The sequence below is a fragment of the Macaca mulatta genome, chromosome 10 (assembly GCF_049350105.2).
Source record: "Macaca mulatta isolate MMU2019108-1 chromosome 10, T2T-MMU8v2.0, whole genome shotgun sequence".
Taxonomy (NCBI): domain Eukaryota; kingdom Metazoa; phylum Chordata; class Mammalia; order Primates; family Cercopithecidae; genus Macaca; species Macaca mulatta.
The window spans coordinates 83,224,796-83,250,016 of NC_133415.1; the positions used below are offsets into that span (position 1 = coordinate 83,224,796).

Here is a 25,221-nt window from a genome sequence, read left to right on the forward strand (position 1 = left end):
AGAAGGCGATGGCAGCGGGGCTGAAACTTGAGATCTTAGCCTTGGGGGGCAGGGGATGGGGGTGGAGGGAAAGAGGGAGAATAGACAGAGACAGGAAGGGAGAGTTAAGTTGCATTTGGTTTTCCAAAGCGAGCAGCACTGGAGCTTCGTGTCTGTGTGTACATGAATGTGTGTGCACGTCGGCGTGCGTGTGAGTGTGTGCTCGTGTGTGCGTGAGTGTGTGCGCGTGTCTGCAGGCTGTTTTCTTCCCTTCCCTCCAGCAGGGAAGCCAGGCCTCACTGGATAATCAGAGGGCTCAGAGGTGAGGTAGGCAGAGCAAGGTTGGTGCACGGTTAGGGTAAGGGCAACGTGCGGTCAAGACTGAGGAAGGAGGAAGGGAAGGAGTGAAGAATAGAGGTAAGAGGGTGTCGGGTGGGGGTGGAGGGAGGCGGTGAGAGGAAGCAGAGCAGCCGTGGTATTCAGAGCAAGTATAAATAGCCGCCTGGACAGAGCTCGGCCAGACAGAGGTCTGTAGCTGCAGCTGCAGGCAAGCCTGGCCACTGTTGGCTGCAGCAGGACATCACAGGCACAGTCCCTGGGGCTCTGAGCAGACACCCCTTGCCATTGCCACGCCTCCAGATGCTCTCCCAGCTAGCCATGCTGTGGGGCAGCCTCCTCCTCTTGGTTGCCACCATGTCTGTGGCTCAGCAGACAGGGCAGGAGGCAGGCAGGGGCTGCGAGACACTTGTAGTCCAGCACGGCCACTGTAGCTACACCTTCTTGCTGCCCAAGCCTGAGCCCTGTCCTCCAGGGCCTGAGGCCTCCAGGGACTCCAACACCCTCCAGAGGGAATCACTGGCTAACCCACTGCGCCTGGAGAAGTTGCCCACCCAACAGGTGAAACGGCTGGAGCAGGCACTGCAGAACAACACGCAGTGGCTGAAGAAGGTATGGGGCATGGGAGGCTTGCAGGGGGCAGAGGGTGGCTTTGGGATCTGTCACAATCGGCAAGTGGAGCGTCCATCCCAGAGGCCTTCCCTGAGCACAGAGAGCTGGCTCTGAGTTGCACAGAGAGGGGCAGGGACGGGCCTGAGGCCACACAGCAAGACTGGGCAGTGTAAGCTGGCAACCTGGCTCTTTAACTGCCATCCCTTCATTCATCCAACAGAAATCCATTCAGCCCTGACCAAGGGCTGGACAGACCAAGCTATGCTGGGTGCTGGGGGTACAACAGTATAGTATGTCTCTCTCTAGACTAGCGGGGGAAAGAGGCAATAAGAGACAATCTACTATGTCAGATGGTGAAGCAACATGAAGAAGGAAGAGGCCACCACCACCCAGTGGTGGCCCTGGGTGACTGCTTGAGGTCAGATCATTAGAGAGTACATCTCAGAGGTGACATTTGAACCCAGAGAACAAGGGAAGTGATACAGTAGGCCAGGCAGGTATTTGAGGGAACGTTCTGAAAAGGGAGCAGCATGTATGTTGACCGTGAGGTGGGAATGTATCCGCAACGGTGAGTGCCTGGAGAACCGCGGGGCGACGGACTGTGTGGCTGGAGCAGAGGAGAGGGAGCAAGGGTGTGGGGAGGTCTGAGAGGTGAGAGAAGGGCAGGCCATGCAGCTGTGGGGGCCGCTGGAAGGACTTCAGCTTTTGTTCTGAGTGTTGTGGGAGCCACTGCAAGAGACACCGGTGATTTGATTTGAACAGCATAGACTGTAGGAGGCAGGGTAGAAGCAAGAAGCCCAAAGAGATGGCCGCTGCAGCCACCAGGTGCGAGGTACCGGAGGCCTGGAGCAGAACGGGACTGGGAGGGGGTGTGGCCAGTCCAATTCTGGTGGATTCTGGAGGTAGAGCCCATCAGCTCTGCTGGTGAATTGGATGTGGAGTGCAAGGAAGCAAGGAGCTGAGGATGCCATTGTGGTTTTGGCCCAAGACCAGGACTGCTGTAGAATGCCCTGTCATGCTTTCATCTTTCAGCAAACAGTGCGAGCACCTACTGTGTACCCTCAGCGAAGCACCAACTACAGAGGTGTGCAAGGCAGGCTTGGCCCTGGCAGGGCATGAGGGCACAAGAGACATCCTGGGAGGTCTGATTTGGGACTCTTGAGAGTCCCTAAGTGAGAGCTACCAAGGAAAGGGAGAGGGACCCAGGAGACAGTCTGGGCAGTGACTGGGGAATGAAGGATGCAAACCAATTCCTGGAGTTTTAGAAGGTATTAAACAGCAGACAAGCTTGACAACCACCTCTGGCTCCCGGCAGGATGACTGTCATGGTTGCCACCCTGGCTCCCTGCTAACATTCGGCCCCCACCCCCTATTCTCCTTGCAGCAGACCAAAGAATCCCCAACAAAACCTAAGTTACATCCTCTCCCTCCTCCCAGGGCTACCATGCATCCAGATAAAAGCAAGAACCCTTACTCCCTGGAGTTCCCTCTCCCAGACCCCTACTGGGCTTACCCCAGCCTCCTATCCTCGCCAATGTCACCTCCTCAGAGGCCCTTCCTGCCCACCCCGTATAAAATAGCCACCCTCCTTCTTTCACCCTTTATCTCTTCTGCCAGTTTCTGGGTTTTTTTCTTAGCACTTATCCCTACCTAATATTCTTAAAAACATTTCTTTTGGTCTGTGGGCTCCCAGAGAGCAGGCGCCATTTCTCTTTTGCTCACTCTTGGGTTCCCAGGGCCTAGAATAGTGCCTAACATGTAGTAGGTACTCAATAAATGTCTGTAGCATGGGTGCATGCATGAATGCATAAATGTTCTTCCAACCCCTCAGGTCCCAGGTCTCCATCCTGCTCCATGATGACACAAAATTGGCATCGACGGGATCCTGAGCCCAAAACCCATGACCTTGACTTCCCGCAACATCCCATCTGAGGGTCCATGGGTGTCTCAACTCCAAAGCTGTCTGAGATAACTCCCTACTCTTCTCCAAACACCCTCCTCGTGCCTGCCTCTCTCTGTTTAGGGTATGACACCACCCAGCCACAGGCTGTCTGTGCCCTGGGGGCATCCTGTGGCTCCCACCTATTCCCCAGGCAGCTGGCCCAGCCCATCCTACAGCCTAGGCTTCTCTCATGGTCCATCTTTCTGGCTCAGGCCTTGTCACCTTTCCCATGAACAATGTGATCACCTCCCACTGGGCCTCCTACCCCAAGTCTCACCTCTCACTCTCATCCATCTTTGAATCCCCTGGGTGTCGGATGCTTGGGAAACATTGGCTGAGAGCTGATGGCTTGAACTGATGGCTTGCAGGATCAGAAGGTCACCTGGTCCGACGCCTCAGCCTGAGATGGAATGTCCTCTCCAGGCATCCATTCACCTAGCCTGAAAATCCTGAGCTGGGGTCAGTCAGGTCACCATAGAGTGCCGTGGGGCCTAAGATCACTGATATGGGAGTTCAGCTGACCTGGCTGCAGGTACTTCCCTACCACATGGTTATGGATGAGCAGGTTTCAGTCTCCCTGTCTGCAAAATGGTGAAAATGTCAGTATGTCATTTGACATACAGGTGAAAGTGACAGTATGTCAGGGATGGCTGGGAAAATAAGTTAGACTGCCCACAAAGCACTCCCAGCCTGCTGCCTGGCTTTGTGTTTCACAAAGACACAGGGGAGCTCACCTGAGCAGTGTGATGGGCTTTTCTTCAATTCAGCATAATCCCTATTTTAAGCCCCTGCACCAATGAGTGGGAGAAGCTCAATCTTGGTCAAGTCAGTACAAGAGTTGCACGTGTCCTTGGATCTGGGAATGTCAACTGTCCACGCTGGTGTTCTCAAGGACTCCTCAGTCCTGCACCGTCTCTGGTGTTTGCAGTGCCATCTCCTGGGGCAGGAGCCCCTTGGGTTGAGCACTCCTTCATCCCCTTGGCAATCAAGTCACTGCCAGGTCGCCCAGTGCCTGTGGAGCCTGCCACGAGATCAGACCCATCAGCCTAGATACACCAGGTCACCACATTGCCTGGGTCTATCCCCTCCTTGGGCAGCAGCAGGGCCCGAACGGTGAGAGCCCTGACTCTGGAGCCCAGCTGCTGGGATTCCAGTCTCATTTCTGCCCCTTGCTGTGTGACCTGGAGTTGCTTCATCTCTCTGAGCCTTGGTTTCCTCACCTACAAAACAAGGTGAAAATACTACCTACCTCTGAGGATTTAACAAGATGATTCCAGGAAGTCCTTGGCCTGGTGTCAAGTGTATAGTAAACACTCAACACATGTTGGCTATTTCCATCGGGGGTTGTCCCTGGAAGTGGAGACATGGGTCCTGCAATTCTTAGGTCCTTCTTCACTCCAGTTGAGACACGTGACCCTTGGTTCATGTAAACAATAATTTCTCTCTCTCCCCTCTGACACTCCTGGGCCCCAGTGGGGGGTGCTTGCTGTGGCTGTGACCTTCCTCTGGTTCTTCTCTTGGTCCAGGCATATCTCAGATCTTCTGAAACTCAAAGCCCTTTTTTTTTGGCTTTTTCTCTAACATCCCAGAAAAGTTAAAAAAGAGTTTTGAAATACTCTCATCTAATGGCACCATCATCATCATCATCACCATCATCACCATTGCCATAAGGGATGAACAAGCTCTCAGCAAGATTCTATTCATCTAGACAGACACAGGGGAGATCCTCCCTGTTGCGAATCCCAGAGGCCAACATCTGCTCAGCCTGTGCCCCCAACTCCCCTCCTGTTTCCCCAGTATACAGGTGAGGAAACAGGCCAGAGGGGGAAAGTGACTTGCCAGAGTCAAGTAGCAGTGAAAGTCAATCTGGATTCTCACTCCAAACTGCAGGTTCTTTTGGAGGCAAGGGAAGCAAGATCTCGAGAGGATGGGGTGCTCTTGGTGCACCCTTCTACTGCAGAGTTTCCAAGTCCCCAGATACCCACTCTCTTTTCCTAGCATATAGCTTGCTGTGTCCTACTGCCAGTGCTCATCGGGCATGGGGAGAGCCCCGGCCTTGCCCCTTCTCTCTCTCTCCTCTTTCACACTCTCCTCCTCCCCTGCACTCCCCTTCCCTTTCTTCTCCCTTCTCTCCCCCTCCTTCTGCCTCCCTCCCTCTCCTCCTCCTCCCTCCTGGAAAGCCCCTGCCCCAGTGACTCCCATCTGGAGTCAGCTCCTGGGGCTGCACATCAGCTCTGGGCTCTGCTCCACCCTCTGCATCTGGATGAAAAGCTGCAGGCAGGAATATTGAGGAGGTTGGGAGACAGAGCCAGCTGCAGTGCAGGCATCTCTAGCTGGGCTGGGCAGCTCAGTGGCTAGTCACATGACCACCTCTGTCCACCACGTCCTCGCTCTAGGACCCAATGCTGGCCCTTCCCTCTCAGTGCCTCATCTGGAGGCTGGGAGGAGAATGACAGCACCTACTCCTGACCTTCTATGTGACGTCAAGAGAAGCAGAGCAGGGAAAGCCTCTGCACACAGCAGGTGCTCAATAAGGGCTCCCGTGTGTGACTGCCATTTCCCCAGTTGCTCCAGGTGTCCCAGCCAAGAAGTGCCATCCTCTGCCTTCTCCTCATGTCCTCACAGAATGATCCATTCTACAGATGAGGAGAATGAGGAAAACAGGGCCAGACACAAGCCCCAGGCTCCCTGGCCCACCCCCACCACCTGAGGGCAGCACATCTTCCCCAGTCTCTGAGCTCCCAGGGACAGGGCTGACTCCACCTGGAAACCAAGGGTGAGAACTACTTTCTCGCCTTTAGGGAGCAGCCAATAGCTGCTGGCCTGGAGTCCATGGTAGCCTTCTCTCTATCTATCTCTGTCTATCTTTGTCTGTCTCTGTCTCTTTCTCTCTCTCTCTCTCTCTCTCTCTCTCTCTCTCTCTTAAAGACAAGGTCTGGCTCTCTCAATCACTCTGGGGTGCAATGGTGCAATCACAGCTCACTGCAGCCTTGAACTCCTGAGCTCAAGCGATCCTCCCGCCTCAGTCTTCCAAGTAGCTGGGACGGCAGACGCGAGCCACCGTGGTCAGCCTGTCTCTCTATTTCTGCGTCTCTCTGCCTCTGTGGATCTCTCTTGGGGCGCTCGCGGTGGCCCTGACTCACTGTTGCTAACTCTGTGGGTGTCTCTGTCTCTGATTCTCTCTCTTGGTTGGCTATCAAAGTGTCTCCCTGCATCCTTCCCTGTCTCTTTCTCAGCTCCTCCTTTTCTCACCCCGAGGTCATCCCTCCCACCTCTACTTCCCTGGGTGTCCACACTGAAGACTCAGGGCACATCTTCCAGAAGACCGATGCCCACCCTGCAGCTGGCAGCTCAGCCAGGGCCTCTTTCTCTTCCTCCTCTGTACCCAAAACCAAGCAGAGAGGGGTCAGGGGCTGGGCAGGGGCCTCCCAACCTGGCACTGTCCCAGCCTCTGCTGTTTGCTCCAGGTCTCTGACGTCAAACCTCAGAATAACTCGGCCCCTTGGCCTGGCAGTTGTGAGGCCCTGCCTAGCTGGGTGTGGGTCAAGAGAGCACCAAGGAGAAACCCAGGGTGGGGTCCTTGCCCAGCCTGAGACCCTCCCAAACTGACCTGGTTTTGGAGCCAGGGTTCCAGTTGCCCCAGCCTTCCCAGGCTGCCCACAAATTCTTGGCATTTTCAGCCTTCAGTTATCCAAACAAGAAATGAGTCTCAGTGCCGAACAAAATATCTTGGGGTTTGATTTCCTAACCTCAACGCTGGCTCCTTTCTAAGCAGTTTGGGACTGGGGGATGGGGTGGGGGGAACAGCATCTGCTTCTTAGAGTAATGGGATTATTTTTCCAAGAAGGGGGCCTAGAAACAGCTGGCACAGATACCCTCGACCTGGGGATGACCAGCTGGCTCATGCCCGGGATGAGGTGGGGGTGCAGGGCAGGCACCAGCAGCAGCAGCCCCCCCAGCGACTTCCCCCAGAAGGATGCGTTTATTTGTTCAACTGGCTTGGCCAGCCAGCCCACAGAAGACAGAGCCACAGAGGACAGGGCCACAGAGGGCAGGACCACATGTTTCTAGTTCTCTCCTCCCCGGCCTTAGAGCTCAGCCAAGCTGGGATGTACACAGACCTTCTTCCCCTTCTCCTTGAGCAGGAAATGTTAGAAAACAGGCCCCAGGTCTGCCCCCTAAGCCTACACCTCCAGTCAGACTCAGGCCACAGTTTGTTTGCATAACCTCAGAGCCAGCTCTGAAATGTCTGGAATGAACCCTGAGAGATGGCTGTGGGGTCTGGGGAGGACCAAGTTGAGGTCAGGAGGTCATGTCCCAGGGGTACCACTCCAAGCTATGGGAGCCCAGGGAAGCCACACATGGCAGCTGGCTCCTCTCTAAAGTGGAACTCAAGATACTCGTGCCTCCCGGAGTAAGTGGAGGATGAAAAAGCAGTTATGACGTAATGAGTAAGTACTTATTTAGTGAGCATTTACTATATGCCACATACTGTCCTAGGTGCTTTATGTTACTGCATTTAATTCTCACCATGACTCAGTAAAGTAAGATTGCTTGTCCACTAACAGATGAGGAAACTGAGGCACCAAGAGATTAGGTGACTTGCTCAAGACCATACAGCCAAGAAGGGTGAAGTCAGATTCAGTCATCTGATGCCAGAACCTGTTATCTCAGCACTTAGGACGGTTTCCTGTCCAGTAAATAAGCTATGTCCATGGTGGGCGGGTCCCTGGGCAGTAGTTGGTACCTGGAAAATATAGAGGACCGTGGTCCCCAAAGGGGAGACCCGTAGCTGCTAGATTTTTCTTCCCCCAGGAGCCCTTAGGCCAAGGAGAGCTTCCCTAGGGCTTTTCTGCCAGGGATGATTCAGGCAGGGCCTCAGGCAGCTGTGGCCATTCTGAAAAGCTAAGGGGCTCCAGAAGCTCAGTCTGGGTATCCCCACAATTGCACGCCCCATTCTTGGCCCAGGGCCTGGGGGTAAATCCCACAGAAGGCCAGTGTAGGTCCTGAGTCCCAGTTGACTCAGTTTGAATCCCAGCTCCACTGCTTACTGGCTGTGCCTTCTCAGACCATTGCTTTTCCACTCTGTGTCTTGGTTTCCTTATCTGTGAAGTGAGAACAATAACAGAAGCCACTTTGCAGGTTACTGAGGTGATTAAATGAGGCAACGCACATGTGGGGCTCCGTACACGTCCTGGCAGAAAGTAAGTGCTCGGTAAACCTAAAGACTCCAGGATTCACAGTGGAAGGAATCCTGTCATACCATCCATATCTTACTGTAGTTTGCTTTTGTTCCCTCAACTTTACATCTGTGAGATTTTTAGCTGTGCAAATATGAGAAAGACCTGAGCTTCAGTTTTTCAATCTATAAAATGGAGGTGATACACACATTGCCTGGGTTTGCTGTGAGGCTCAAAAGGCTGGTCGGGGGATGTGCCTGGCACCGCTCCAGCGTGCAGAGAACCAGGAGATGCTACTATTGTTTCTTCTGTCTTCTGGGGTGAGTGCTTTGCTGTGGCGAATTCACATATGGGACTTTCCCTGGGCCAGGCACTTTGTATGTGTCTTATAAACATTGACTCATAAACCTTGTGGCATCATAAGTTGTTTAACCTCTCTGTGCCTCATCTGTAAAATGGGTTGATAACAGGTCCTACCTTGGAGGGTGGCTACAAGGACTTAATATACCTAGTGGTTAGAACAGTGCTGAGCACATAATAACTGTTCAATAGGCATGTTGCCAAGCAAAATGGGCACACCATTCCATTCTGTGACATTCAAGTGTAGGGAGGTGAGCAATCGCAAACACCTCCCAAGATCAAGGTTGAAATATAGACCACCACCAAAGGCATAGCTGAGCCTGAGGAGGCAGGGACCCTGGCAGCCCCTCCCAAGTCCAGATGGCAGAGGCAGGCCCTGCTCCCCCTCCCTCTGTAGCCCCTTCCCCTACACTCCTCATCTTCTCCTTGTGACCTTTTGCCTGGGATGGACACTGGACCTACCACCCCATCAGAGGTGAGGCTCAGGAGCCAGGGAAGTCCCAAATATTGCACAAATATGGGAAGCGCTACTGTGTGCTAGTCACTGTGCTAGGCCTCATGAATAAGACAGACAAGAATCCCAGCCCAGCTCCTGCAGAGCACAGATCCCTGTGGCCATTTCCCTATTCCTTCCAGGCCCTCTGCAAGGAGGAAACAATGAGGCCACTGAGGTTCAGAGAAGCTCATCACTGGCAGAGAAAAGAAATGGCAAAGCTATTGAGCAAGCTTGCTGACTCTCAGTGCAGTGCTCCAGGCCCAGACCACACTGGATGTTTGGAGATGCTGGGCCTGTGTCAAAGAATTGAGGGTTGAGCCAGGGATGAGAAGCTCATCCCTCCATGAGAGCCCATTGGTCCCTGACTCTCTCTACCCCTGGCTCCCTGTCCACTGGCTCTGCTTGCCCAGAGCCTAACCCAGAAGAAAAGCAATAGAATATCTTGCAGAGAGGAAAACAACAAGGAAGGCTTGGGCCCAGCTACTCAGAGAGGACAAGACAAACCATCTCAGTCTGCATTGAGCCACAGGGTGAGGGCCTGGTGCAGGCCTGGGGGACAGAAGCAAGGCACAGGACGAGGGCCACCCCTCACAAATCACAAGTCAGCCCATTGTCAAAATGAAGAAACTGAGGACTGGGGATGGCAGAGAAGAGAAGCAAGAGGGTTAAACCTCTATAAGCTCTGGAAAAGCAGTATATTAGTTATCTATTGCAGCATAGCAAATTACCCTAAAACATTTAGCAGCTTAAAATAATAATAAACATTTATTATCTTTCAGTTTCTGAGGGTCAGGAATTCTGAAGCAACTTAACAAGGTAGTTTTTTTCATGTGGCTGCACTCAGATATCAGCTAGGGCTGCACTCATCTGAAGGCTTGACCGGGGCTGGGGCTCAGCCTCCTGTGTCTGGTGAGCTGCTGGCCATGGGTAGAAGGCCTCAGTTCCCCTCCAGATGGGTTCCTCCCCAGGGCTGCTTAAGGGTCCTCAGGCCATGGTGGCCTACTTCCCCTAGAGCATGGGGTCCAAGAGAGGGCAAGACAGAAGACACAATGCAATGGTTTAGCCAAGGAAGTCACCCTAACGTTTCTACAATATCTAATTAGTCATGCCAGTTAGTCCTGACTTCTTGAGAGAGGGGACTACACAAGGGCATGAGCACCAGGATCCCTGGGGTCATTCTGAAGGCTAGCTGCCACAAGCAACCCACTGAATGGCTAAGGGTGTGGTCTTTGGAGACCAGAGGCCTGTATTTAAATCCAATCTTTGCCACTTAGGCAAGATGCTCATCTTCTCAGTGCCTTCCTGTCCTCGCCTGTAAAATGGTGACAATGGGAGAACCAAGGACTAAATGAGCTGTATTTGTAGGGCTTTGGGGCCATGCCTGGGACACAGTAACCCTTTACATATCTTCCTTGGGAGACTCTGGCAGCAGCGCGGAGCCTGGCCTGTTCTGGTAGCTGCTGTCTCCCCAGCACCATGCACAGGTCTTGGCACATCTGAACGAGTTGGTTAGAGGAAGTAAATGAGCACCAAGAGTATGTCTTGCTCATTTCTAGAACATTCCTCCTACAGATACCCCAAGCTGACTCCTTCCCTCCATTCCGCCTGGGAACCCTCCTGCCTGCCCCTCCCATCTCTGTGCTGGTGTTTCTTCCCCTTTCTTTCTGCCCTGGCACCAGTTAGCTCTCTGTTCTCTGGCCTCTGTCGTCTCCACTGCCTTTGCCTCTCACAGGCTCCAGCAGTGGCTGGGCCTGGGCTCGAGGCTCCAAACTTGCTTCTAGATGCCAAACAACTATTCAATGGAAATCTGGTGCCCCTTACACAAAACTGACCCATCTGTTCTTTCAACAAATATTTATCCAGGACCTCTTATGTGCCTGGCTCTATTCTAGGCATGGAGGATGTGCTCATGAACAGGGAAGACAGATCTCTGCACTCCTGGGGCTCTTCTGGTGGGGGAATCGGACAAATGACAAATTACTGAAGTGATTTCACATGGCATGAAGTACTGTGTAGAGGCCAGAGTGGACACTGTGATAAACAGGTGGAGCAGAGTGGGGGTGGTCAGGGAATGCTTCTCAGAGGAGGTGACATTTTCAGGGAGACCTGGAAGTCAGAAGGATGCTGGTGGGAGATGCTCTGGTGCTACTGAGATTAGGGGGGTGTGGATGTGTGTTGGGAGGGGGTGCAATAAGCAACTCTGTGGCTCCTGTGGCCACCTCTGCAGACCCTAGGGCCTCTCCTCCAAAAGCGCAGAAACCACCAGGTACAACCTTTGCCAAGGGCAGTTTGTTAACAATAGTCAAAATCACAAATGTTTTGGGAGGCTGAGGTGAGGTGGGAGGATCACTCAAGCTCAGGAGTTCGAGACCAGCCTGAGTCAACAAAGCGAGACCCTGGTCTCTACAAAAAATACTGAAAAATTAGCTGGGCCTGGTGGCACACGCCTATAGTCCCAGCTACTTGAGAGGCTAAGGTGGGGGGATCGCTTGAGCCTGGGGGTTTGAGGCTGCATTGAGCCATAATCACACCATTGCACTCCAGCCTGGGTGATAGAGCAAGACTCTGTCTCAAAAAACAAAGGACCAAAAAAACATGTGATTTCACTCAGCAATTCTACTTCGAAGGATTTATTCCCCACATAGGCTTGTGGGAGTGTTAAGTGACAGGTGTACAAGGATATTTGTAGCAGCCCTGTTTGTGACGGTTAAAGCCTGGAAACATCCTACAGGTCCAGCTAGAAGGGACTAGATGAGGATACAATGGAGGCCCATAGATGGAATTGCAAGCAGTTTACAATGCTGAGGCTAGTCTACCTGGATGAATATGGAACATGCTATGAATTATGTTAAGCAAAAGGAAGCCAGGTGTGGAACAGCAAGCTGAGGTTTTTGTAGCCTGAAGGGCAGGTGGTGGGATGGAAGCATAGTTACTGCAGATGTATGCCGAGCATTTCTCTGAAGGAAACCCAGGTACCTCCCTCAGTGGCCTGTAGGGAGGGAACTGTGGGTTGAGGCAGGGACAGAAAAATTTGTTTTTCACTTCACTCCTTTTTGTTCCTTGGAATTTTGAACAATGTGTTTATATCACACATTTGAAAAATAAAATTACAAAGATTTACATTTAAGTTGAAACACACACACAAAGCTATGAAAGCTATGCAAGCTCTGACCCCCCCAGATTTTCATACGTCTGGACCAGATCTGGCCATTAGCTTCTGTGTACAGCCTCTGGCACTTTACTTTCCTGATTGGGACCTCAGTTTCCCCATCTGTGAAATGGAGGGGATGGGAGCTGAGTGGTCCCTGAGGGCATCATTTAGGTCTCCCCCTCACTAAGTCTTTGCTCCCCAGATGTCTCCCTGCCTTGGCTCCTACCCCTGGGGCATCCCTGCTAAAGCCCTTTTCCATTTATGGTCAGGCCAGGCTCAAATCTCCACACCCTGCACCACCTCAGCCATGGGGACTTGGTTCAGCCTAGGACCTAGAACAGGCTTCATCCCAATTCCCACACCATCCCAGTGCAACCTGGTTTGGACTCTGTTCATTGGGGGTTGTTTTGCCTGTTTCCAAAGCAAAGAATTTTATTCTCTACTAAAGGAATCTGCAAGGAGTCCTGGTCTTCTCTTAGCCACATGGGAGCCACAGCAGGGTTTAGAGCAGAGGGAGTCATAATCTGAGAGGCTGACCAGGACCTCACTGGCTACATGTGGAGCATAGCCTGGGGGCCCAGGGAGCGAGGACAGATGCCGAGAGTATCAAGGAAGCTGTGATCCCCACTAGAGATCATTGGTGGAAGTGGCAAGGCTGGGCAGAAATGGTCAGATTCTGCATGCACCCAAGGGTAGAGACAACAGATTGGATGCAGGATGTGAGAGAAACAAAGGAAAGCAGGGTAGCTCTGAGAGGCTGAGTCTGAACAACTAGAAGGATGTAGTTTACTTAACGCACACCCCGATTCACAGAAGCCCTCATGCTTTGGGTCTGGTTCCAGAACAAGTCTGGGCAGAGACCCAGGAACTGGATCAACAGGCAGAAGCCAGCAGCAGGGTTCACCTCGTCCTCCGGGTGCACTGGCTGCAGGTCCAAAGCCTGGGTCGTACCCTGGGTGAGGGAAGCACCACTTTCACGCACTCAGCCCCGCCCTGACCCTCCTACACCCACCAGACCTGACCTCCCAGCCTTCCAAATCAGTAGACCTGGGGATGAATCTAGCATCTGCCAACTTGATGGGTGACCTCAGGGAAGTGACTCTGAGCCTGAACCTCCATTTGCCCATCTATAATTGGGGTCAACAGCAGTGCCTACAAATATCCAGACACTCTTCCAGGCCCCAGAAGGCAGGCAAAGTCCTTGCACTCTCAGAGTTGGTAGCCTACTGGGGATACCAGTGAGGAACCTTGTGTGGGATGCGTCTTCAGGGGTCTTAACCTTTCCTGTGCTTTGGGGTCCTTTGGCATCCGGAGAAGCTCTTAGACCCTCTCTCAGAAAAAAAAATGTTTTTTGAAATGTAAAATTAAATGCATAGATTTGTAAAGGAAACAAATTGCCTTGAGATGCAAATGTCAACATAACAGAAAACAGGTTTCTGATATAGTCCTGTATTACTTCTGTATTAATGCACAAAATAACAAGACAGAGTGGTGGGTCAAGTACCTTCCATCACTTTGAGGCTGAGATGAGTATACACAGTATGTTGTAGATGTCCATAATCACTGCAATGAGACATTAGAGTATCTGCGGTTTCTACTAGTGACAATGCCGCAGGCCCTGCTATCACCACCGTAATAGCCTGTGGCATATACTCACCACCACAGGAAAAACTAATTTCAGTTAGAGATTAGTGGGAAAAGAATGTCCTTTTTTAAAATGCAAGTTTACAGATTCCTTGAATTCTATTCACAGATCCCCGGGAGTCCAGGACATCAGTTAAGGACTCCTGTATATACTAGTTGTTAAATATTCTATTAATTATGCCTGTATACATTCTCATTCTACTTTAAAAATCCAAACAATTTCAATATAGGTAATATAAAAAGAAAATGCCATCAGCATCACCCCATTGTCACCCCCTCCCCTGAAGCAAATCGCTACTGTTAATAGTTTGGTCTTCTTGGTTTTTATATAAAAATACACCATTTGGATCATTCTTGCACACAAATGGATCCACATTGTAGGTAGTGTTCTGCCTCTTGGTTTTTTTTTAACTCACAAGCATGACGGGGACATCTTTTCAGACCAGCACCTGATGCAGCTCAACCTCATTCTTTTTTGTTTGTTTGTTTGTTTGTTTTGTTTTAAGATAGGGTTTCGCTCTGTCACCCAGGCTGGAGCGCAGTGTCACGATCAGAGCTCACTGCAGCCACCTCCTGCAGTCAAGCCATCCTCCTGCCTCAGCCCCCCAAGGAGCTGGGGCTACAGGCACACACCACCACATTCAGCTAATTTTGTTCTGTTTTTAGTAGACACAAGTTTTCGCCATGTTACCCAGGCTGGTCTCTAAATCCTGAGCTTAAGCAATCCACCCACCTTAGCCTCCCAAAGTCCTGGGCTTACAGGTGTGAGCCACCGTGCCCAGCCATCAACCTCATTGTTTTTAACAGCTACATAGTGTCACGCACATCCATGTGAAGAGACCACCAAACAGGCTTTGTGTGAACAATAAAGCTTTTAATCACCTGGGTGCAGGCAGACTGAGTCTGAAAAGGGAGTCAGCAAAGGGAAATAGGGGTGGGGCAGTTTTATAGGATTTGGGTAGGTAGTGGAAAATCACAGTTAAAGGAGGTTGTTCTCTGGCGGGCAGGGGCAGGGGTTACAAGGTGCTTGGTAGGGGAGCTTCTGAGACTCATTGTGCAGGAGAAGGAAGGTCACAAGGTAATGTCATCAGTTAAGGCAGGAACCGGCCATTTTCACTTCTTTTGTGAAGAAGTGAAACTTCTTCAGTTGCCTCAGGCCATCTGGATGTATACGTGGTTGTAGGCTTGGGTTCAGAGGCCTGACATTCCTGTCTTCTTATATTAATAAGAAAAATAAAACAAAATAGTGGTGAAGTGTTGGGGTGGCAAAAATTTTGGGGGGTGGTATGGAGAGATAATGGGCGATGTTTCTCAGGGCTGCTTCGAGAGGGATTAGGGGCAGCATCGGAACCTAGAGTGGGAGAAATTAAACTGAAGAAAGATTTTGGGGTAAATGGTGATATTGTGGGGTTGTTAGAAGGAGCGTTTGTCATATAGAATGATTGGTGATGACCTGGATGCAGTTTTGTATGAATTGAAAAACTAAATGGAAGACACAAGGTTCAAATAAGAGAAGGAGAAAAATAGGTATTAAAGGACTAAGAATTGAGGGGACCTAGGACATCCAGTTAGAGAGTGTCCAAGGGGGTTCAGTGTAATTATTTGCTTGATTGGCAAGTTTTTGGGCTCTATCCTTGGGTTTTTTATGTTGTCATATACCAGGCCAGATAGATTTAGGTAAAAAAAAAGCATTCTTCATTTAGAAATATGCAGAGTCCTCCTTTTGCCCCACCCCTATTTCCCTTTGCTGACTCCTTTTTCAGACTCAGTCTGCCTACACCCAGGTGATTAAAAGCTTTATTGTTCACACAAAACTGTTTGGTGGTCTCTTCACATGGACGTGCGTGACACTATGTAGCTGTTAAAAACAATGAGGTTGATGGCAGTGAGTAAGTTGAAGCCTATTCCTGCCTTTTTATATTAATAATAAGAAAAACAAAACAAAATAGTAGTGAAGTGTTGGTGTCATGAGGGGAACAGGAAGCTGTTTGGTCCCATTTGCCAATTGAATTTTGGGAGTAAGGAAAACTAGTGTGCATGTGCCTGTCCAATTAGCAGGTAGACACATGTAGGTAGAGGAGCCGCAGAGGAAGAAGAGACCTTGTGCAAGGCAAAACTGGAAATGCAAAGTGAAAAGATGAGAAGGAGTACTAAAAGATGTCTTGTACCCAGACTCCTAGGGATCCAGCTAGGGTGGCAGCCGTCAGAGGTTGTAATGGGGACTGATGGGGTAACTGCCCAGAGGTGGAGGTTCAGTTTTCATGGTGTATGAGAAAGTGTTGAGTATCTATGAACAACCATTCACTGTTATTTACAGGGTTGGGTATAAGCAAACAAGAAGAGGGCCTGGGAGGAGAGTCTGAAGAGCAAGGGGAAGGTAGCCAAGGATGGAGTGAAATACAGGGTAAATGTCTTAGAGGAAATGAGAGGTTTTAAGAGGCAGGCTGTTGGCTTGTAACCCACATGGAAGAGGTTATGAAAGGACAATAGAATGGATTGAGCCTGTGAGGCTGGAAGGAGGAATTTTCCTCGGTCCAAGAACCATTTGCCTTGTGTGGGAAAAGATTGACAGGTGAAAGTTTCAGTGGAAGAACAGGTGGGAATGATGGAAAAAAAGTAAGTCATGAGAAAGGGCTTGACTAAAGTAACAGGGGCTGTCCCTGAACCCTTGCAGCAGTACAGTCCAGGTAAATTGCTGAGGCTGATGGGTGTCAGGGTCAGTCCAAGTGAAACCAAAAAGAGGCTGGGATGAAGGATGCAAAAGAATAGTAAAGAAAGCATCTTTGAGATCCAGAACAGAATAATGGGTTGTGGAGGGAGGTATTGAGCACAGGAGAGTATATGGGTTTGGCACCACGGGGTGGATAGGCAAGACAATTTGGTTGATAAGGCGAAGATCTTGGACCAGCCTGTAAGACTTGTCCAGGTTAAAATGTCTCAACCTAATAAGGGAACTGGGCAGGTGGGGATAATTAAAACGGAGTGCATAAAAGAATGTTGTCCCAGTTGGCACCAAAGTTGGGGAGTTTTAAGGAGTCTAGCAGCCTGGCTGTCAATACCCACAACAGTTATGGAGGCAAGGGAAACAGGCCCTTGAAAAGAAGGTAATGTGGAGTGGGTAGCCTCCATATTGATTAAGAAGGGGACGGACTTACCCTCCACTGTAAGAGTTACTTAAAGCATCTGTGATGATCCAGGAGGCTTCTGAGGTGATCAGGCAGCGTCAGTCTTCAGCTGCTAAGCCGAGAAGATCTGGGAAGGAGTCAGTCAGAGAGCCTTGGGCCAGAGTTCCAGGGGCTCTGGGTGTGGCTGCCGGGCAAGTTGGACAGTTCGATTTCCAGTGGGGTCCCGCACAGATGGGACACAGCTTGGGAGGAATCCCAGGCTGTGGGCATTCCTTGGCCCAGTGGCCAGATTTCCAGCACTTGAAGCAAGATCCCGCGGGAGGAGGTCCTGGAGGAACACCTGACCACTGCAGCTTAGGTGTTTTGAAGTTCTTGTGTGCTGGAGATGTGGCTGGGGTTTCTCTTACAGCAGAGGCAAGTAATAGCAACTCAGAAATATGTTGTCACTTGGCTGCCTCTTCTCTATTATTGTACACCTTGAAGCCGAGGTTAATTAAGTCCTGTTGTGGGGTTTGAGGACCAAAATCTAATTTTTGGAGCTTTTTCTAATGTTGGGAGTGGATTGGGTAATAAAATGCATATTAAGGATAAGGAGGCCTTCTGGTCCCTCTTGGTTTAGGGTTGTGAAGCGTCTACGGGTAGCTAAGTGGGCCATGAACTGGGCTGGGTTTTTATATTTGATGAAAAAGAGCCTAAACGCTAACTGATTTGGGAGAGGTTGGATAAAGAAAAAGCAGCATTAACCTTGACTATGTATCAGCTCCAGCCACCTCTCTAAGAGGAAATGGTTGGGCAGGTGGGGGAGGGCTAGTCGCTGAACGAAACTGTAAGCCAGACCAGGTGTGAGGAGGGGAGGTGAGAGAAGGATTATAGGGTGGGGGAGCGGAGGCTGAGAAAGAATTGGGACCTGGCTCGGCCTGGCGAGGAGCAGCCTGCGGGAGGAGGGGAGAGGTCAGATGAGTCCGTAGAAAAGGAGGATTCAAAGGACTCGGAGCTTGGGGTGGCAACCGAAGACAGGAGAGAAAAAAGAAAGAGTTGGGATGAGTCACATTGGGAGCAGAGACTAAGGAGAGACCAATGTGTAAAAGAATGCCTGGACGTCAGGCGCCTCAGACCATTTGCTCATTTTTTGACAAAAATCATCCAGGTCTCGTAAGATGGAGAAATCAAAAGTGCCATTTTCTGGCCACTTAGAACCATTGTCGAGTTTGTATTGGGGACTAGTGGTATTGCAGAATAAAATAAGGCATTTAGGTTTTAGGTCAGGTGTGAGTTGAAGGTTTTAAGTTCTTGAGAGTACAGGCTAAGGGAGAAGAATGGGGAATGCAGGGTGGAAGGTTGCCCACAGTGAAGAGGTAAGTTTAAAGAGAAAGGTAGAGACACAGAGAAGAGGGTGGTGAGCAGTCCTGGGCTGTAATGTGGGTGAGCATCCCCAAAAGCAGGCGTCAAAAGCAGGCGTCCCTGCAATTGACTTGCCACAAAGGAAATGTGGGTGAATGACCGAGGCAGGAGTCCCCGCGGTGATCAGACACCAAGGGAAGACCATCTTCCCGAGTCTGTGACCGGCGCCAGAGTTTTGGGTCCACAGATAAAATGTGTCTCCTTTGTCTCAAGAACTGGAATTGGAAGGACAGGAAGATTGAAGGGTAGTGAGAGAGGATGGAGAAGAGAGTGAAAAGACTGCTTACCCGATTTGAAATTGGTGAGATGTTCCTTGGGCTGGTTGGTCTGAGGACCCAAGGTCATAGGTGGATCTCCTCACAGAGTGAAGGCGAGGACAGGGGACGGGTCTCCCAAAGGTGTCCTCCTGTCCGGAGTCTTCAGCACCAAATGTCACGCACATCCATGTGAAGAGACCATCAAACAGGCTTTGTGTGAGCAATAAAGCTTTTTAATCACCTGGGTGCAGGCGGACTGAGTCCAAAAAAGAAGTCAGCAAAGGGAAATAGGGGTGGAGCAGTTTTATAGGATTTGGGTAGGTAGTGGAAAATTACAGTTAAAGGGGATTATTCTCTGGTGGGCAGGGGCAGGGGCAGGGGTCACAAGGTGCTCAGTGGGGAGCTCCAGAGACTTATTGTCCAGGAGAAGGAATGTCATCAGTTAAGTCAGGAACTGGCCATTTTCACTTCTTTTGTGGTTTTTCGGTTGCTTCAGGCCATCTGGATGTATCCATGCAGGCTTCAGCTCAGAGGCCTGACATATAGTAAGCTATGGCCCAGACATACCAGAATTTGTCATGCGTTCATTATGTAACTACAACCAGAGTCATCTCAGGAATGTTCCCTACAACCCAGGGGAAGGAGCTATGATTATCTTCTTTTAGAGAAAAGGCTCAGACAGGTAGAGCCCTCAGCTTGAGGTCACACAGCCAGTAAGCTAAGAGCTGTGATTCACACGCAGGTCCATCCATACAAAGCGCTCCTCTCTCTGAGGTCATTTTTATCTGCAGTTGATAAAATGCTTTACCCAAGCAGGAACGTCATGCACCATTTTCCATGGGAGAGAGATAGATGCAGGGCATACCATTGTTACTCATCTTCATTTCGATCCTCAGATACAAGACACCCTCCCACCTCAAGGCCTTTGCACTTGCCTTTTCCTCTGTCTGGAATTCCCTCCCTCCTGACTCTCCCAGACCTGGCTTTTTCTCAGCCTCTCAGCCCAGATGGCCCTCTCTGGTGGGGCTTTCCCCATCATCCTGGCTAAACTTGCCTACAACCCCACATATTTTCTTCATAGCATTCATCGAGGTTTCAGTGCAACTGATATATTTAGTCGAAGTGCCCTGGAATCAGAAACTTTACCAATTTTGCTCATTTCTGATTATCTAGTACCTGATACAGGATGAGCACATAGTAGGTGCTCAAGAAATAATTCCTGGCCAGGTGCGGTGGCTCAAGCCTGTAATCCCAGCACTTCGGGAGGCCCAGACAGGCGGATCACGAAGTCAGGAGATCGAGACCATCCTGGCTAACACGGTGAAACCCTGTCTCTACTAAAAAATACAAAAAAACTAGCCGGGTGAGGTGGCGGGTGCCTGTAGTCCCAGCTACCCAGGAGGCTGAAGCAGGAGAATGGTGTAAACCCGGGAGACGGAGCTTGCAGTGAGCTGAGGTCCGGCCACTGCACTCCAGCCTGGGCAGCAGAGCGAGACTCCATCTCAAAAAAAAAAAGAAAAAAAAAAGAAATAATTCCTGAATGAGCGCACGAATGAAACTCAGAGAGGGTGAGGGGGTTCACTGGAGGAAACCTATTTACTGTTACATATGTATATCTGGGGCATTTTACAGAACCTTGTGTTGGGGGCGTTGTTTTTATTGAGATATGACACACCTACAGCAAAATCTACCCTTTTCACACACAGTTCCATGAGTTTTGACAGATGTATACAGTTATGTAACCACCAGCACAATCATGACATAGAACATTGCCAATATCCCAAAAATCTCCCCTGTGTCCTTTAACAATCAATCCCCACCCCCCGGACCCAGGTCCTGGCAATCACAGATTCTGACATTTTTAGAGAGTCATACAAATAGACTCCTACAGTGTGGAACCATTGGAGTTGCATATTTTTCACTCATGATTCATCTGAGGTTCATCTGTGTGTTTGCACACATCAATGTTTCTTTCCTTTTTATTGCTCAATGGAGTCCATCGCGTGAGTGGACTGCAATTTCTGCATTCACCAATTGATGTCCATTTTATATAAATAATGCAGGAGAGAAGCAGGCTTGAGCAGATCTCCTTGACCATGGAGGCCATGGATCTGCACCTGTTATCTGTCTGGATCACCCCTCCTCCTCCAGCCCCTGCCTGTGAAAATTTCTTTCCTTTCCTTCAAGACCCTTTTGAAAAGACCTCTCCCCAGCAAGGAGCAGAGTGTGCTGACCCGTGACACAGATCTGTAAAGTGGGGCTCAGAGAAACATAGTACTCTCCAAGGGCTCACAATGAGAGTATGGCAGAGCCAGAACTCAAACCCAGGGCCAAGGGGAGGGGGCAGTAGACCAGGGACCGAAGTTCAGCCTCTTTGCCGGCTGGAAGGGTGATAAGAGGTCGGGCCTTTTTAGCCATCATAGGCCTGAGAATTCGGCAGCCTGAGAGTGATGGAGAAGGGGCAGGTCTAATCCTGGAGTTGGTGCAGGGCATAGTGAGCAGTAAATCCCATGTTGGGTCAGTTCCTCCATTGGGATCTGTCCCCTGCCCTTCCAGCTGGTGCCTGAGCCGTGGGCCAGACCCGGCTCCCACCACCCAGGCCAATGTTAGCCTCCAGAGCCCAGCTCAGCCTAACTGAGCCCATCTGGCCCAGATTATCCATCCCAGGGCCTGTGCTGGTGGGCGGGTGTGGCAAATTGGGTGATGGGCTTCAGCTGTGGGTAGCCTTTGCTCTGCCCAGCCACTCGCAACTGCAGGACAAGTTGGGGACCAGTGAGGTGCTTGGGGATCTCCAATCACTCGAGAGGACACTGAGCTGCCCTGAATCACCAGCTCAGCTCTGCAACCCTCAGGCAAGGAGTCTTAGAGCCTAGCCTGCCAGATGGTGACCTTGGGCAAGACTTTTGGGCCTCAGTTTGTCCATGTTCAGGCAAATAAGAAGCTTGGGGAAGATGCCTGGGAAAGTCTCACCTCAGGCATGAATTTGCTGTTTGACCACTTGGAGCAGGTGCTCAGTACCTGGATGTCTGTTTTATAATTTAGGTTCTAGGAGGTCAATGATGTCTGAAAAAGCCTAAGACCAAACTTGGTGTAGTTGTGTTTGTCCTTATCCATGCTGGTGGACCCAGCCAGCCACACATTAGAATCTCCTGGGAGCTGACAGAGGGGTTCGAGGTAGGAGGCACAAAAAGGCAGACTCATGGGGAGGAGGGAAGCCTGGCCCAGAATAAGGAGAGTAAACAGATTTGAAATCCACACTGGGATCACAGTGGGCAGTACTTACTGGTGGGTTGAGTGTGGCCACTAAGAAAAAGAGAAGTTAAGATTGAGGTCTGGGTCTGGGGCTTCAGAACTGGGTGGGGCCATTTCCTGAGATGGGAAAGACTTGAAAGAATGGGGTGGGAGTTGCAGAGACAGGGGCAGTGGGAGCTGAGGATCGAAGAGTTTCACACTGGGCTCGAGATGCTCATTGGAAACCATGCGGAGATGGTGAGTTGGGGACATGCAGGGGAGAAGTCTGGGTGGGAGATGGTGATGGCCCCATCAACCAGGGGTATGTGGAACTCCAAAGACTGATCTCAGCACCTCGGGCAGGGCCCTGATGCATTTGGAGCCTCAGACTCCTTGGCATCCGGTCCTGGTGAAGTTTAATGATCCTTTCTCAGAAATGGATAAAATCAAAGCATAGGAACACTCAGTAATATGAAAATCATAAGCAAAATATGAAAAATAAAATCTGTGATTAGGCATAGCATTATCCAGTGGTGGGTGTGATGTCCATAATTCCAAAGTCACAGTGAGTAAAAACAGTGTTTTAAGATACTGTAAGAATGTGTTGTGATATGAAAATATTTGGGATTTCTATCGGTAATGATTCTCAGGACCTGCTAGTACAGCTGTGGTTTGTGACCTAAGCTCATAACTGAAGGAAATGCCAAATTTTAATTGCAGATTAGTGGACAAAAAAATGTGATTTTTTTTTTTTCTCACTCAAGTTCATGGAGCCTGTGGTTCTTCATTAAGAACCCCTGACCTTGGTAGTGAATGTACATAGAGACAAGGACCCAGGACTGGGCCATGGGAGCCCTGCCATGTAGGAGTCTGTAAAGGAAGAGTCAGAGAGTGGGTGATTAGGGGCTAGGAGGAAGCCAGGATTGGGGGGAAGTCATCCAGCAACAGGGAGTGGCCATCCAGGTGATCACTCCTGAGATGTCAAGCAAGATGAGGACACAAAAGTGTTCCTTGAGTGCAGTGACAAGGAGAGCTATCTATGACAAGGCGAATTAAAGAGCAAAGGGGGAACTGGGCGTCATGGTGCTCACCCATAGTGCCAGCTATTTGGGAGGTGGGAGGATTGCTTGAAGCCAGGAGTTTGAGGCTGCAGTGAGCCATGATCACATCACTGCACTCCAGCCTGGGCAACAGTGAGACCCCAGAAGGCAAAGGGGCCTCCCAGGATGGAGAGACGTGACTGGAGGTATACAGGAGAATGAACACTATGGGTTATATTTATTCTCTATACTTTTTTTTTTTTTTTTTTTGAGACACAATCTCACTCTGTTACCCAGGCTGGAGTGCAGTGGTATCATCTCAGCTCACCGCAACCTCCGCCTCCCAGGTTCCAGCAATCCTCCTGCCTCAGTCTCCCGGGTAGCTAAGACCACAGGCTTGTGCCACTATGCCTGGCTAATTTTTGTATTTTTAGTAGAGATGGAGTTTCGCCATGTTGCGCAGGCTGGTCTCAAACTCCTGGGCTCAAATGATCCACCCTCCTTAGCCTCCCAAAGTACTGGGATTACAGGTGTGAGCCACTGCACTTGGCCTCTATGCTTTTTTGTGTGTGTGAAATGTAACATCATTATATTATTAACGTTATGTTTTCTTTTAAGTGAGGGTGGGTATGGAGGTGAGAAAATGAGACAACCTGTAGAAGTTTTGTGTTGAAGAGATCAGAGAAATTGGAGAAGCAGCCAGAGAGCCTGTGGAGTTAGTTTTTAGATGGGAGCTGTTGGCGCATGCTTGTGTGCTGCAGGGAGCGGGTGGGCTAATGACGCAGGGAAAGTAGGAAGGGGGTCTCTCTGGTTTTCAGTCTCCGCTGCCATCTCTGCATCAAGGGCTCTCACACTTGAGCAGGCATCTGACTCAGCCAGGGGGGCTGTTAACCACAGATGTCTGGGCATCATTAAGAGTTTCCGTTTCAGGAGGTCTGGGGTGGGACCTGGAAATTCGCATTTTTAATGAGCTCTCAGAAGAACCACACTTTGAGAAACACAGCTATAACCAGTACTACTACCGCCTACAAGCACCCGCTCCAGGATTTGATAATGGAACTTGCTCCCTTTGAAACACTCCAGGGTGAGGAAGGGATGGGAGTGAACAGTCAAGATGGAAGAGGGGAGAAGAGATGAAGGAGGAAGTGGCTGGAGCCTGGCCCGAGCCAAGGTCACCACCTCTCCAGGGGAGCACCCATCTTCCAGAGACCCTGGGAGCTGTCCAGTTGGACCTTCTGAAAGACTGAGTGAGAGGGCAAGGGAAGGAGCCAGGGAAGGAGCCAGGGACGGGGGTGGGGGGCGTGGTGAGAGGCCAGCATGTGTGCTGAATGGAGAGGCAATGGTGGATGGGAGCCGGCTTTCTGCCCGCAGGCACTGAGCCCTGAGAACACACTGTTCACCTTTACAACAGGATACTGTTGTCATGCCAGAACAGCTCTCCTGCCCTTGGGAAAGAGAGCAGCCCTGTCAAAGAAATGAACATTTGCACGTGGGATCCCAGAACATCAGAGCTGGGAGAACCCTTGGAGAATGGCCAGTCCAGCCCCATTTGGTAGATGGAGGAGATCTGAAAATCGAAAGCACAGCTTGGCCAATGGACCTGCAAACTCTTTGTACAAGGGAGAGATGCATTCCCACTCCCTGCTGGCTGGCTCTCCCCGAGGAAGCTGGGGAAGGGGCATGCGATTGGGCGCTGTGCTCTGACCCTTGCTGTTTCCCCTTTTTCAACAATTCATTGAACACACATTTATGAGCACTCACTGTGCATTGTGCTAAACACAGAAACAAGGTAGTGAGCAACACCAAGTCCCTGGCTTCATGGAATTGACATTCTAGAGAGAGAAACAGACAACAGACAGATAAAAACAGAGGTAGTGATTTTAAAAAGTCAAGTGGTGATAAGTGGTATGAAGAAAGCTGAAACAGCATGAGGGTGTGTGCCATGCAGATGGGGATCAGGGTTGGGGGAGGATTCCAGAGGGAACAGTGAGGGAACAACTTGTGGGTGCATGCCTGCTTCGTTGGAGGGATGTCATGGAGGCATTGCATCGGGATTGAAGTAAGTGATGCAGAGGGGGATAGGAGAGGAATGAGAGAGTAGTGACAGGCCCAGTCGTGGAGGAACCTGCAGCCATGGCTTTTCCTCTGTGTGAGATAGGAACCCTGGAAAGATTTTGAGCAGAGGAGGAGTGTGACTTGACAGGTTTAGCAGGATCCCTCTGGCTGCCTAGTGGGGGATGGACTGTGCAGGGGACAAGGATGGAAGCAGAGAGGCAGACAAAACAGGCATATAAATCCCTCCCAGGGAAAAACCTACTGGGATAGTCCAGGCAAGAGGTAATGGTGGCCTGACCTGGCCCGGCATGTTCTGAGCCAGGGAGGCCTCATGTGGCTGCTCAGTGCCCTCCCATGATGGCACGTGGGAGGGACAGGGGGCTTCCCCCAGCCCCTCCCCCGTGACCCCAGT

General features: G+C 50.5%; 1 protein-coding gene across 1 annotated transcript in view; it reads left to right on the plus strand.

Moving 5' to 3' along the window:
* The first annotated feature begins 525 nt into the window (after nt 1-525).
* Nucleotides 526-25,221, plus strand: part of ANGPT4 (angiopoietin 4) — a 45,266-nt gene continuing 20,570 nt past the window's right edge. The window contains exon 1 of the mRNA XM_001112522.5: nt 526-927. Coding sequence (XP_001112522.3) covers nt 619-927 — 309 coding nt within the window. The 5' untranslated portion in view covers nt 526-618. The remainder of the gene's footprint in view (nt 928-25,221) is intronic.